Genomic DNA, 15,768 nt, shown 5'->3' on the forward strand with positions numbered 1-15,768 from the left:
GGCCCGTCTGAAGTTTGCTAGAGAGCATTTGGGTGATCCAGAAGAAGATTGAGAGAATGTCATATGGTCAGATGAAACCAAAATATAACTTTTTGGTAAAAACTCAAATCATCGTTTTTGGAGGACAAAGATGTTGAGTTGTATCCAAAGAACACCATACCTTATGTGAAGCACGGGGGTGGAAACATCATGCTTTGGGGCTGTTTTTCTGCAAAGGGACCAGGACGACTGATCCGTGTAAAGGAAAGAATGAATGGGGCCATGTATCGTGAGATTTTGAGTGAAAACCTCCTTCCATCAGCAAGGGAATTGAAGATGAAACGTGGCTGGGTCTTTCAGCATGACAATGATCCCAAACACACTGCCGGCAATGAAGGAGTGGCTTCGTAAGAAGCATTTCAAGGTCCTGGAGTGGTCTTCCAGATCTCAACCCCATAGAAAATCTTTGGAGGGAGTTGAAAGTCTGTGTTGCCCAGCAACAGCCCCAAAACATCACTGCTCTAGATGAGATCTGCATGGAGGAATGGGCCAAAATACCAGCAACAGTGTGTGAAAACCTTGTGAAGACTTACAGAAAATGTTTGACCTCTGTCATTGCCAACAAAGGGTATATAACAAAGTATTGAGATAAACTTTTGTTATTGACCAAATACTTATTTTCCACCATAATATGCAAATAAATTCATTAAAAATCATACAATGTGCGGCGACCGGGAGGTCCGTGGGGCGACGCACAATTGGCCTAGCGTCGCCCGGGTTAGGGAGGGCTTGGTCGGTAGGGGTGTCCTTGTCTCATCGCGCACCAGCGACTCCTGTGGCGGGCTGGGCGCAGTGTACGCTAGCCAAGGTGGCCAGGTGCACGGTGTTTCCTCCGGCGCATTGGTGCGGCTGGCTTCCGGGTTGGATGTGCGCTGTGTTAAAGAAGCAGCGGCTTGGTTGGTTGTGTATCGGAGGACGCATGACTTTCAACCTTCGTCTCTCCCGAGCCCGTACGGGAGTTGTAGCGATGAGACAAGATAGTAGCTACTACAACAATTGGATACTACGAAATTGGGGAGAAAAAGGGGTAAAATTTAAAAAAATTAAAAAAATTAAAAAAAATCCTACAATGTGATTTTCTGGATTTTTTTTCTCATTTTGTCTGTCATAGTTGAAGTGTGCCTATGATGAAAATTACAGGCCTCTCTCATCTTTTTAAGTGGGAGAACTTGCACAATTGGTGGCTGACTAAATAATTTTTTGCCCCACTGTACATGAGCCTGAACTGACCTCTGTCGTGCATGTTGTGCATTATAATGCATTATAACGCATTATGTCAGAGCTCACAAGGTGTTAGAAAAGTGCTAACAATGCATTATGAAGAGGGTGTTCATAGGAAGTGTTACCAACATGCAGCGACATGCATATACACACACACAGATAGTGTACATACCAGTCTCAGAGTAGGAGTGCTGGTCTAGGATCTGACCCCCCTGTTCATTCATTATAACGGACCCAGGTCTCACCTCCTCCTGTTCCTGTCTGTGCTGCTCCTCTTTCTCTCTCTGGTGCTCCTCCTCCTCCCTGGCTCTGCGTTTCTCCTCTCTCCTGCGGTTCAACTCCTCCATCTCCTCCTGGTCCTCCTGCTGTCTCTGTCTCAGCTGTTCCAGGGTGCCCTGTCCCTGGCCTGGTGTCTTCTCTGTCTCCAGCTGCCCCCCGGGAACCTCTCCATCCACCTCCTCCTGTCTCTGCCCTCCCAAGCTGCCACTACGACTAGAGGAGAGGAGAGGAGAGGAGAGGAGAGGAGAGGAGAGGATGAAAGTAAAGTCCAAAGTTAGAGGACAGGTTGGAGGAAGCTGCTCCGTCTCTCACTATGATCAAACTGCATTATAAATGTAACACCTTCTAATATCTCCACTGCTGTAGTTACGAACTACTTTGGACAGGTCTCATCTTATCAATCCACAAGATTCCCTCAGTTTGCTTTGAAATGTTTACCTGTCTCCTTCAGTGACAAACAAGGAAGAAGTACGTGTCTCATCCATCTCTTTCGGTGTCTCATCCATCTCTTTCGGTGTCTCATCTATCTCTTTCTGTGTCTCATCCATGTCTTTTGGTGTCTCGTCCAAGACTATCTGTGTCTCATCCATGTCTTTCGGTGTCTCATCCATGTCTTTCGGTGTCTCATCCATCTCTTTCTGTGTCTCATCCTTGTCTTTTGGTGTCTCGTCCAAGACTATCTGTGTCTCAACCATGTCTTTCGGGGTGTCATCCATCTCTTTCTGTGTCTCCTCCATGACTATCTGTGTCTCAGTCTTGACTATCTGTGTCTCAGCCATCTCTATCTGTGTCTCTAGCTGTGTCTCAGCCATGTCTTCCTGTGTCTCATCGAATACTATCTGTGTCTCAGTCATGACTATCTGTGTCTCAGTCATGACTATCTGTGTCTCAGCCATGTCTTCCTGTGTCTCATCCAAGACTATCTGTGTCTCATCCATGACTATCTGTGTCTCAGCCATCTCTATCTGTGTCTCTAGCTGTGTCTCAACACCCGATAGTAGCTCACTCTTAAGGCTTGGTTAAATTAAGGAAGGATGTTGAGCTAGCCCATACAGGAAGTGATGAGAGTCACTGATCTTGTCATGCCTCTTTTTCAGTTCAGTATGAAGTAGGAACTGATAGATGCTTTACAGAAGTTATGATTCTCTCTCTACAAGCGATCACCCATACATTTTAATTTGATCGCCGTGTTGCAGGAGAGCTTTCCTGCAACGCAGGAAATGTAAAACGTCTAGTTTATTTGAGGTTTAAAAAGGCTTCTGAAGTTTGTAATTTCCCTTTAACAATTTCAGACTTGATTTATCCTTAAGAATGATGTATCAACCTCTTCAAAAATGTCCATTAATAATAATCCACCCTATAATTCACATTTCCTGTTGCTGCGGGATTATTTTCCTGCTGTAGAAAACTGGCTCAAATTAAGATCCTCCATCTGTAGCAGGAAGATAAGACTGAAACCAAGGAAACTATAAATAAAGAAACTCAGACAGCTTCAGTCTTTGTGTTGAGTTCTCCTCCTCTTTAAATTGAATTTGGACATTACAATAGTGAGATCTGGCCCCAGTCTGAATCGGTGTCCAAAATGGCACCCTAATTCCCTTGATAGTGCACTACTTTAGACCAAACAAATGGCACCCTATTCCTGTTATAGTGCACTACTTTAGGCCAGCAAAATGGCACCCTATTCCCGTTATAGTGCACTACTTTAGGCCAACCAAATGGCACCCTATTCCCATTATAGTGCACTACTTTAGACCAGCTAAATGGAACCCTATTCCCATTATAGTGCACTACTTTAGGCCAGCCAAATGGCACCCTATTCCCGTTATTGTGCACTACTTTAGGCCAGCCAAATTGCACCCTATTCCCTTGATAGTGCACTACTTTTGACCAGACAAATGGCACCCTATTCCCGTTATAGTGCACTACTTTAGACTAGCTAAATGTTACCCCTTTCCCATTATAGTGCACTACTTTAGGCCAGCCAATTGGCACCCTATTCCTGTTATAGTGCACTACTTTAGACCAGCCAAATGGCACCCTATTCCGGTTATAGTGCACTACTTTAGGCCAGCCAAATGGCACCCTAATCCCTATATAGTGCACTACTTTTGGCCAGATGAGGCTCTATTTAAGGATTCGAGCGCCATTTTGGACACACATATAGACTATTTTAGGTGTGTTACCTTGGAGACAGTTTCCCTGCAACTAGGTATGAGGTCACTTCCGCCCCAGCTGCTTCCCCGTTGCTGTTGACGTGTCTCATGACTTTAGAGGTGTAGGAGATCTTCAGCTCAGATTTCTTCTTCTCCGCGACCTAAAAAACAAAACAGAGCATTCAGAAGAACACTTTATAGTTCAATTTGACTTTTGCCATCAAACGTCATTGGCGGTCAAGTTTGGCATCACAGCCCAAACATCAGCTTTCCCCTCTTTGCCTTGCCGTGAATAAAGACGACACTGTGACTTGAGTGATGATTGGATACAGCACGGGATATACACAATCGTAACTCTACCTTGTCATCTGTTGCTCTTCTTGAAGTGTCTTGTGTCTTGTTGCTGGCTCTTCGTTCCCACTCTACCTCCTTCTCCTCCCTCTCCTCGGGCCCAGGTCCAGGACATGTCTTCAAGCAGGGTCTGATTGGGGAGGCTCTGTTTAGCCTGAGCAGCTGGGGCTGCTGCTGCTGCTGGGGGTGATGCTGCTGGGGTTGATGCTGCTGGGGCTGATTCTGCTGCTGCTGGGGGTGATGCTGCTGGGGTTGATGCTGCTGCTGGGGGTGATGCTGCTGGGGTTCATGCTGCTGGGACTGATTCTGCTGCTGCTGGGGCTGATGGTCCTCCGAGGACTCCTGTTCCTCCAGGTGGCGCTGTCTGCGTTTCTCCAACCTCTGGGTCCAGTCACTGAAGCCCTCGTCCTCCTCCAGAGCCAACTGGCAGCCACTAGCCTTCAGCTCACTCTCACACCTGAAGAGACAGGTACAATTGTTAATAACAAGTCAAACCTAAAGGTGATCCAGTCATTTCTAACTGTTTAACAGAAATCTATCTTGCCACTACAGAAATATAGTGCTGTATTCAACATTTCCTTCAAGAGTAATGACCTATAAGGACAGGGTTATCCAGGCCGAGAGATGGCCAGGTCGACCCTCGAAAAAGACAGACAATACTTACAGCCTTCAACACTTCAACCTAATGCATTGTCAACTGAATTCAAAACAGACTAATTCGGCTAAATTCCTAACTGTTTATTAACACAGTGTAAAAAGTCATTAGTTCTGCTAACTCCCAATGCCTAGAACCATTGTAGGAAACCCAACTCAAAGTATATCAGTTCTGCTAACTCCCGATGCCTAGAACCGTTGTAGTAAACCCTACTCAAAGTATATCAGTTCTGCTAACTCCCAATGCCTAGAACCATTGTAGGAAACCCAACTCAAAGTATATCAGTTCTGCTAACTCCCGTTGCCTAGAACCGTTGTAGTAAACCCTACTCAAAGTATATCAGTTCTGCTAACTCCCGATGCCTAGAACCGTTGTAGTAAACCCTACTCAAAGTATATCAGTTCTGCTAACTCCCGTTGCCTAGAACCGTTGTAGTAAACCCAACTCAAAGTATATCAGTTCTGCTAACTCCCGTTGCCTAGAACCGTTTTTAGTAAACCCAACTCAAAGTATATCAGTTCTGCTAACTCCCATTGTCTAGAACCGTTGTAGTAAACCCAACTCAAAGTATATCAGTTCTGCTAACTCCCGATGCCTAGAACCGTTTTTAGTAAACCCAACTCAAAGTATATCAGTTCTGCTAACTCCCGATGCCTAGAACCATTGTAGTAAACCCAACTCAAAGTATATCAGTTCTGCTAACTCCCGATGCCTAGAACCGTTGTAGTAAACCCAACTCAAAGTATATCAGTTCTGCTAACTCCCGATGCCTAGAACCGTTGTAGTAAACCCTACTCAAAGTATATCAGTTCTGCTAACTCCCGTTGCCTAGAACCGTTGTAGTAAACCCAACTCAAAGTATATCAGTTCTGCTAACTCCCGATGCCTAGAACCGTTGTAGTAAACCCAACTCAAAGTATATCAGTTCTGCTAACTCCCGTTGCCTCGAACCGTTGTAGTAAACCCAACTCAAAGTATATCAGTTCTGCTAACTCCCGTTGTCTAGAACCGTTGTAGTAAACCCAACTCAAAGTATATCAGTTCTGCTAACTCCCGATGCCTAGAACCGTTTGTAGTAAACCCAACTCAAAGTATATCAGTTCTGCTAACTCCCGTTGCCTAGAACCGTTTTTAGTAAACCCAACTCAAAGTATATCAGTTCTGCTAACTCCCGATGCCTAGAACCATTGTAGTAAACCCAACTCAAAGTATATCAGTTCTGCTAACTCCCGTTGCCTAGAACCGTTTTTAGTAAACCCAACTCAAAGTATATCAGTTCTGCTAACTCCCGTTGTCTAGAACCGTTGTAGTAAACCCAACTCAAAGTATATCAGTTCTGCTAACTCCCGTTGCCTAGAACCGTTTTTAGTAAACCCAACTCAAAGTATATCAGTTCTGCTAACTCCCGATGCCTAGAACCATTGTAGTAAACCCAACTCAAAGTATATCAGTTCTGCTAACTCCCGATGCCTAGAACCGTTGTAGTAAACCCAACTCAAAGTATATCAGTTCTGCTAACTCCCGATGCCTAGAACCATTGTAGTAAACCCAACTCAAAGTATATCAGTTCTGCTAACTCCCGTTGTGTAGAACCGTTGTAGTAAACCCAACTTAAAGTATATCAGTTCTGCTAACTCCCGTTGCCTAGAACCGTTGTAGTAAACCCAACTCAAAGTATATCAGTTCTGCTAACTCCCGATGCCTAGAACCGTTGTAGTAAACCCAACTCAAAGTATATCAGTATTCAAAACGTAAAGTGACATCAGCACCCATATGGTTATCTTTAGAAGTTGTACATACTAAAATGTTTTGTGTTTTGTTCACTATTTTCCATTAAATTAAGTTTTCCCCATTAAATTCATTTTTCCATTAAATTAAGTATTCTGAATTAAAATGATTGAATTAACTTGAACATGAATATTTGTTGTAGTGAACATAAAAAGATGCAGGTTCCATCTATTAAATTCAAAAAAAAGTTGAAGTAGTAAGTGGTTCAGATTAGTAATTTTCAGTGGTCGTGTCTTAATGTTGAATAATGTTTTATGGATTTGATGATTTGTCATTTTAACCCACCTTAACAGTCATTGTTGAGCACAGAGCTCATTCCTCTATCAGTAACTGGAGGTATAGATGTAACCAGTCATTGTTGAGCACAGAGCTCATTCCTCTATCAGTAACTGGAGGTATAGATGTAACCAGTCATTGTTGAACACAGTGCTCATTCCTCTAGTAGTAACTGGAGGTATAGATGTAACCAGTCATTGTTGAACACAGTGCTCATTCCTCTAGCAGTAACTGGAGGTAGAGATGTAACCAGTCATTGTTGAACACAGTGCTCATTCCTCTATCAGTAACTGGAGGTAGAGATGTAACCAGTCATTGTTGAACACAGTGCTCATTCCTCTATCAGTAACTGGAGGTATAGATGTAACCAGTCATTGTTGAACAGAGTGCTCATTCCTCTATCAGTAACTGGAGGTAGAGATGTAACCAGTCATTGTTGAACACAGTGCTCATTCCTCTATCAGTAACTGGAGGTAGAGATGTAACCAGTCATTGTTGAACACATCGCTCATTCCTCTAGCAGTAACTGGAGGTATAGATGTAACCAGTCATTGTTGAACACAGTGCTCATTCCTCTATCAGTAACTGGATGTATAGATGTAACCAGTCATTGTTGAACACAGTGCTCATTCCTCTATCAGTAACTGGAGTGGAGGTAGAGCTGTAACCAGTCATTGTTGAAAACAGTGCTCATTCCTCTATCAGTAACTGGAGGTATAGATGTAACCAGTCATTGTTGAACACAGTGCTCATTCCTCTATCAGTAACTGGAGGTATAAATGTAACCAGTCATTGTTGAACACAGTGCTCATTCCTCTAGCAGTAACTGGAGGTAGAGCTGTAACCAGTCATTGTTGAACACAGTGCTCATTCCTCTAGCAGTAACTGGAGGTAGAGATGTAACCAGTCATTGTTGAACACAGTGCTCATTCCTCTATCAGTAACTGGAGGTAGAGATGTAACCAGTCATTGTTGAACACAGTGCTCCTTCCTCTATCAGTAACTGGAGGTAGAGATGTAACCAGTCATTGTTGAACACAGTGCTCATTCCTCTAGTAGTAACTGGAGGTATAGATGTAACCAGTCATTGTTGAACAGAGTGCTCATTCCTCTATCAGTAACTGGAGGTAGAGATGTAACCAGTCATTGTTGAACACAGTGCTCATTCCTCTATCAGTAACTGGGGGTAGAGATGTAACCAGTCATTGTTGAACACATCGCTCATTCCTCTAGCAGTAACTGGAGGTATAGATGTAACCAGTCATTGTTGAACACAGTGCTCATTCCTCTATCAGTAACTGGATGTATAGATGTAACCAGTCATTGTTGAACACAGTGCTCATTCCTCTATCAGTAACTGGAGTGGAGGTAGAGCTGTAACCAGTCATTGTTGAGCACAGTGCTCATTCCTCTATCAGTAACTGGAGGTATAGATGTAACCAGTCATTGTTGAACACAGTGCTCATTCCTCTATCAGTAACTGGAGGTATAAATGTAACCAGTCATTGTTGAACACAGTGCTCATTCCTCTAGCAGTAACTGGAGGTAGAGCTGTAACCAGTCATTGTTGAACACAGAGCTCATTCCTCTATCAGTAACTGGAGGTAGAGCTGTAAACCAGTCATTGTTGAACACAGTGCTCATTCCTCTAGCAGTAACTGGAGGTAGAGCTGTAAACCAGTCATTGTTGAACACAGTGCTCATTCCTCTAGTAGTAACAGGAGGTAGAGCTGTAAACCAGTCATTGTTGAACACAGTGCTCATTCCTCTAGTAGTAACAGGAGGTAGAGCTGTAAACCAGTCATTGTTGAACACAGTGCTCATTCCTCTACTGGAGGTAGAGATGTAACCAGTACAGGAAGCTGCATTGTACAGTGAAGAGGCGACTCCGGGATGCTGGCCTTCTAGGCAGAGTTCCTCTCCATCTTAATTAATCTTGTGTTTTTATTGGCCAGTCTGAGATATGGCTTTTTCTTTGCAACTCTGCCTGAAAGGCCAGCATCCTGGAGTCGCCTCTTCACTGTTGACGTTGAGACTGGTGTTTTGCGGCTACTATTTAATGAAGCTGCCAGTTGAGGACTTGTGAGGTGTCTGTTTCTCAAACTAGACCCTCTATTGTACTTGTCCTCTTGCTTAGTTATGCACCGGGGCCTCCCACTCCTCTTTCTATTCTGTTTAGAGACAGTTTCCGCTGTCCTGTGAAAGGAGTAGTACACAGCATTGTCTTCAGCAAAGTCTTCAGTTTCTTGGAAATTTCTTGCAACAACAAGAATAGATCAAGAATAGACTGATGAGTTTCAGAAGAAGGTTCTTTGTTTCTGGCCATTTGGAGCCTGTAATCAAACCCACAAATGCTGATGCTCCAGATACTCAACTAGTCTAAAGAAGGTCCGTTTTATTGCTTCTTTAATCAGAACAACAGTTTTCAGCTGTGCTAACATAGTTGCAAATGTGTTTTGTAATGATCAATTCGCCTTTTAAAATTAAAAACGTGGTTTAGCTAACACACATTGGAACACAGGAGTGATGGTTTCTGATAATGGGCCTCTGTATGTCTTTGTAGATATTCCATAAAAAATCTGCCATTTCCAGCTACAATAGTCATTTACAACATTAACAATGTCTACACTGTATTTCTTATCAATTTGATGTTATTTTAATGGACAATTGTTTTTCTTAGTGACCCCAAACTTTTGAACGGTAGTGTACATATTAGACAACTGTTTTTAGAAATATGATTTTTTTCTTCATAGTTTGTTACGTAGGACATCCATCTTGAAGCCAATAGTTGATTGTCTGCCTCACCTCAAGGGCACCAAAACACCAGGTGGCTAAACGTGCTAGCTGCTAACCACTGTGAAAACAATCAGGTGGCTTCTGTAATATTGTTAGCGGTCAGCACAATGTTGAAAGGGGAAAAGACAGAGGGGGTCAGGTACTGTAGAGAGGTCAGGGGACAGGCAGCGGTCACAGGAAGTGAGTCTTTACAGCCAAACACCTGCAGTCAGCCTACAGCAGCCGAGTGTGTGTGTGTGTGTGTGTGTGTGTGTCAAATCAAATAGTATTTGTCACATGCGCCAAATACAACCGGTGTAGACCTTACAGTGAAATGCTTACTTACAAGCCCTTAATTAACCAACTATGCAGTTTTAAGAAAAACACAAAAAAAGTAAGAGATAAGACAAACAAATAATTAAAGAGCAGCAGTAAATAACAATAGTGAGACTGTATATAGGGGGCTGTATATAGGGGGCTGTATATAGGGGGCACCGGTACAGTCAATGTCAATGTGCGGGGCACCGGTGTCGAGGTAATATGTACATTTAGGTAAAGTTACTAAAGTGACTATGCATAGATAATAACAGAGTAGCAGCAGCATGGGGGGTGGGGGGGGGGGGTGGGGCGTACACACTACCCTCTGTAGTGCCTTGAGGTCGGAGGCCGTGCAGTTGCCATACTAGGCAGTCGTCAGGATGCTCTCAATGGTGCAGCTGTAGAACCTTTTGAGGTGATGTGATGAGGTGATGTGGAAGCCAAGGAACTTAAAGCTCTCAACCTGCTCCACTACAGCCCCGTCGATGACAATTCTCTTCCCTCTGGTTGCACATTTTTACATGCTGATAGAAATGAGGTAAAACTGATTTAAGTTTCCCTGCATTAAAGTCCCCAGCTACTAGGAGCGCTGCCTCTGGGTGAGCGTTTTCCTGTTTGCTTCAGTTTAGCCCAGCAGATGACAGGTGTTAGCCGGACCCCAGGGCCTTTGGCTCAGCGTCATGGCAACGGGACACACATGTACTGTGGCCATGGAAACATACACAAAACTGAACGACCGACCTCGCTGCCAACGGAACGGACGCCACTGCTGCATCCTGTTTCCTCTGAGTGAGCTATGGGCTGGTATCCCAAATGGCACCCATTTCCCTAAATAGTGCACTACTTTAGACCAGAGCCCTATTCACCATATAGTGCACTACTTTTCACCAGAGCCCTATGTAGTAGTGCACTACTTTAGACCAGAGCCCGATGTAGTCGTGCACTACTTTTCACCAGAGCCCTATGTAGTAGTGCACTACACAGGGGATAGGGTGCCCTTTGGGACGAAGGCATTCTCTCTTCCTGTAGCCCCGGCCTTCTGTCATTTCTCGTTTCTCATTGTTGCAACAAAGCAAAAATAAATATAGTTTAGGTTGATTTATTAATGTGCTGCATAGAAGTGCATTAAAACATTAACAAGTAGCATAATAACATAACATTAACAAGTAGAATAATAAGTTATTCTACCTGGAACCAAAAACGGTTTCCACCTGGAACTAAAAAGGGTTCCGCCTGGAACTAAAAAGGGTTCCGCCTGGAACCAAAAAGGGTTCCGCCTGGAACTAAAAAGGGTTCCGCCTGGAACCAAAAAGGGTTCCGCCTGGAACTAAAAAGGGTTCCGCCTGGAACTAAAAAGGGTTCCGCCTGGAACCAAAAAGGGTTCCACCTGGAACTATAAAGGGTTCCACCTGGAACTATAAAGGGTTCCACCTGGAACTATAAAGGGTTCCACCTGGAACTATAAAGGGTTCCACCTGGAACTAAAAAGGGTTCCACCTGGAACTAAAACGGGTTTTACCTGGAACTAAAATGGGTTCTACCTGGAACTAAAAAGAGTTCCACCTGGAACTAAAAGCGGTTCCACCTGGAACCAAAAAGGGTTCTCTTATGGGGACAGCTGAAGAATCCTTTTGGAAGTATTTTTTCTAAGAATGTAGCGTAATTAGATCTCTGGTAAAAAAATATATATATATTCTGGATAAAGGACCATTTATTTCCTGTGTAACATTTGAAACCACTACCACACACCTGCAGATATTTCTTTAACTAGATTTTTCTTAACTAGAAATGTAGTAACCTTGCAACTACTCGTAATGAGTCCATCATCAAAAATAAGTTTGAGTCACCAATAGGTTTGAGTCACCAATAGGTTTGAGTCACCAATACGTTTGAGTCACCAATAGGTTTAAGTCACCAGTAGGTTTGAGTCACCAGTAGGTTTGAGTCACCAATAGGTTTGAGTCACCAATAGGTTTGAGTCACCAATAGGTTTAAGTCACCAGTAGGTTTGAGTCACCAGTAGGTTTGAGTCACCAATAGGTTTGAGTCACCAATAGGTTTGAGTCACCAGTAGGTTTCAGTCACCAATATATTTGAGTAACCAGTAGGTTTGAGTCACCAATTGGTTTGAGTCACCAGTAGGTTTGAGTAACCAGTAGGTTTGAGTCACCAGTAGGTTTGAGTCACCAATATATTTGAGTAACCAATAGGTTTGAGTCACCAATAGGATTGAGTCACCAATAGGTTTGAGTCACCAATATATTTGAGTAACCAATAGGTTTGAGTAACCAAGGGAACAAGAAGTAATAGCCTAAACTACCACACATCTTTAAGAGGAAACCATTGATTCAATACAATAGACCTGTTGTGGAGGAACATGGCTCACACACATGCACACACATGAATGCACAAACACACACACACACACACACACACACACACACACACACACACACACACACACACACACACACACACACACACACACACACACACACACACACACACACACACACTCACTCACTCACTCACTCACTCACTCACTCACTATGTCAGGCCTAACAGTAGATAAGCAATGTCAACTCCTTTCCTGATCAGCTCAATGCCTCCCCCTGGGTAGAGCAGTGTCTCTCCCTTCATATCTAGAGTCGTACACATCAACACTGACAGGGCATTTAAAACCAATAGCACAGCACACTGAAGGCTGCGACCCTAATAGCACCCTATTCCCCAAGGGCTCCGGTCAAACCTGTACACTATATAGTAAACAGGGAGTCATTACGGGACACAGCCCAGGTCCATTGAGACACAGCCCGGGTCTATATACTGTAAGCCCTGATAGGATACGTGACAGCACTTCATTAGCGAACGCTAGCTAATGTTGTCTTGTTTCCCTACAGTCTATTCAACACCATTGAGACATCAGTCAGACGACCTACAGTCTAATCAGCACCATTGAGACATCAGTCAGACGACCTACCGTCTAATCAGCACCATTGAGACATCAGTCAGACGACCTACAGTCTAATCAGCACCATTGAGACATCAGTCAGATTACCTACAGTCTAATCAGCACCATTGAGACATCAGTCAGATTACCTACAGTCTAATCAGCACCATTGAGACATCAGTCAGATTACCTACAGTCTAATCAGCACCATTGAGACATCAGTCAGACGACCTACAGTCTATTCAGCACCATTGAGACATCAGTCAGACGACCTACAGTCTATTCAGCACCATTGAGACATCAGTCAGATTACCTACAGTCTAAACAGCACCATTGAGACATCAGTCAGACGACCTACAGTCTAATCAGCACCATTGAGACATCAGTCAGACAACCTACAGTCTATTCAGCACCATTGAGACATCAGTCAGACGACCTACAGTCTATTCAGCACCATTGAGACATCAATCAGATTACCTACAGTCTAATCTGCACCATTGAGACGTCAGTCAAATTACCTACAGTCTAATCAGCACCATTGAGACATCAGTCAGACGACCTACAGTCTAATCAGCACCATTGAGACATCAGTCAGACGACCTACAGTCTATTCAGCACCATTGAGACATCAGTCAGACGACCTACAGTCTATTCAGCACCATTGAGACATCAGTCAGATTACCTACAGTCTAATCTGCACCATTGAGACATCAGTCAGATTACCTACAGTCTATTCAGCACCATTGAGGCATCAGTCAGATTACCTACAGTCTAATCAGCACCATTGAGACATCAGTCAGACGACCTACAGTCTAATCAGCACCATTGAGACATCAGTCAGACGACCTACAGTCTAATCAGCACCATTGAGACATCAGTCAGATTACATACAGTCTATTCAGCACCATTGAGACATCAGTCAGATTACCTACAGTCTATTCAGCACCATTGAGACATCAATCAGATTACCTACAGTCTAATCAGCACCATTGAGACATCAGTCAGATTACCTACAGTCTATTCAGCACCATTGAGACATCAGTCAGATTACCTACAGTCTAATCAGCACCATTGAGACATCAATCAGATTACCTGCAGTCTAATCAGCACCATTTAGACAGTCAGATTACCTACAGTCTAATCAGCACCATTTAGACAGTCAGATTACCTACAGTCTAATCAGCACCATTGAGACATTTTTATTTTTTATATATTTTTAATTAACCTTAATTTAACTAGGCAAGTCAGTTAAGAACAAATTCATATTTACAAAGACAGCCTACCCCGGCCAAACCCTAACCCGGATGAAGCTGGGGCAATTGTGCCCCGTCATATGGGACTCCCAATCACGGCCGGGTTGTGATACAGCCCAGGATCGAACCAGGGCGTCCGTAGTGACGCCTCTAGCAGTGAGATGCAGTGCCTTAGACCGTTGCGCCACTACAGTAAGCAGTTCACGTCATGCGTTACAAACATGACTTGAGCTACTCAGCTGCTACAGATGACAACAAGACTGGTGTGGGATGTCTCGTCTTACACCCTAGTGCAGTCTACGATAACCAGAGCAGTATGTTCAATTGTAGGATTCTACAGCAGGAAAGTGTTGGCTGTTAGCCTCCATTCAGCTTTGTGACTTACATTGGATATAGCTCCGGGAGCCCATTGTCCGGTGTGGGGCTGGTGGTGCTGGCTGGGCCAGTGTGGGTGTGTGGGTCCTGGTCTCCCTGTCTCTCCCTGGCCCTTCGTCTCCGTTCCCGCTCTATCTCCTCAGCATCCTCAATACTGCGCTGGGCCGTCACCCTGGAACACAGAGGCAGCGAAAGAGAATATACAAATAAAATTCATATTTTCATGTGTGGACCAATTATTATTTTTTTGCTTTTGGACAGAGTAAGAAACATACAGGAAGTCTACAAACATATTCCCTCCTACTGGTGAGGTACAAGTGAGAGGAACAAAGTGAAAACCAGGGGATATATAAAAATGTTTAACTAGGCAAGTAACTAACTAACCAGCTCATCTGTCAGATAACTCTACTGTGACCCTGCTAACTAACCAGCTCATCTGTCAGATAACTCTACTGTGACCCTGCTAACTAACCAGCTCACCTGACAGATAACTCTACTGTAACCTTACTAACTAACTAACCAGCTCATCTGTCAGATAACTCTACTGTGACCCTGCTAACTAACCAGCTCACCTGACAGATAACTCTACTGTAACCCTACTAACTAACTAACCAGCTCATCTGTCAGATAACTCTACTGTGACCCTGCTAACTAACCAGCTCATCTGTCAGATAACTCTACTGTGACCCTGCTAACTAACCAGCTCACCTGACAGATAACTCTACTGTAACCTTACTAACTAACTAACCAGCTCACCTGACAGATAACTTTACTGTAACCCTACTAACTAACCAGCTCACCTGACAGATAACTCTACTGTGACCCTACTAACTAACCAACTCACCTGTCAGATAACTCCACTGTGACCCTACTAACTAACTAACCAGCTCACCTGTCAGATAACTCCACTGTGACCCTACTAACTAACTATCCAGCTCACCTGACAGACAACTCTACTGTGACCCTACTAACTAACTAACCAGCTCACCTGTCAGATAACTCTACTGTAACCCTACTAACTAACTAACCAGCTCACCTGACAGATAACTCTACTGTGACACTACTAACTAACCAGCTCACCTGACAGATAACTCTACTGTGACCCTACTAACTAACTAACCAGCTCACCTGACAGATAACTCTACTGTGACCCTGTTAACTAACTAACCAGCTCACCTGACAGACAACTCTACTGTGACCCTACTAACTAACTAACCAGCTCACCTGACAGATAACTCTACTGTGACCCTACTAACTAACTAACCAGCTCACCTGACAGATAACTCTACTGTGACCCTGCTAACTAACTAACCAGCTCACCTGACAGATAAC

General features: G+C 43.7%; 1 protein-coding gene across 4 annotated transcripts in view; it reads right to left on the reverse strand.

Annotated features, from left to right (window-relative positions):
• The window catches only part of LOC139384467 (non-muscle caldesmon-like), a 79,946-nt gene that overhangs the window by 43,529 nt on the left and 20,649 nt on the right, over positions 1-15,768 (reverse strand). For 2 of the 4 annotated variants that reach the window (XM_071129244.1, XM_071129243.1), the window contains exons 2-5: positions 14,447-14,608; positions 4,056-4,503; positions 3,726-3,856; positions 1,506-1,752 (exon numbers count right to left, since the gene is read on the reverse strand). In XM_071129244.1, coding sequence (XP_070985345.1) covers positions 1,506-1,752; positions 3,726-3,856; positions 4,056-4,503; positions 14,447-14,608 — 988 coding nt within the window. Of the gene's footprint in view, positions 1-1,505; positions 1,753-1,977; positions 2,552-3,725; positions 3,857-4,055; positions 4,504-14,446; positions 14,609-15,768 lie in introns of those variants that run through there. The other 2 variants (XM_071129245.1, XM_071129246.1) reach the window with 2 other exon arrangements.

Source organism: Oncorhynchus clarkii, chromosome 26, assembly GCF_045791955.1.
Source record: "Oncorhynchus clarkii lewisi isolate Uvic-CL-2024 chromosome 26, UVic_Ocla_1.0, whole genome shotgun sequence".
NCBI lineage: Eukaryota > Metazoa > Chordata > Actinopteri > Salmoniformes > Salmonidae > Oncorhynchus > Oncorhynchus clarkii.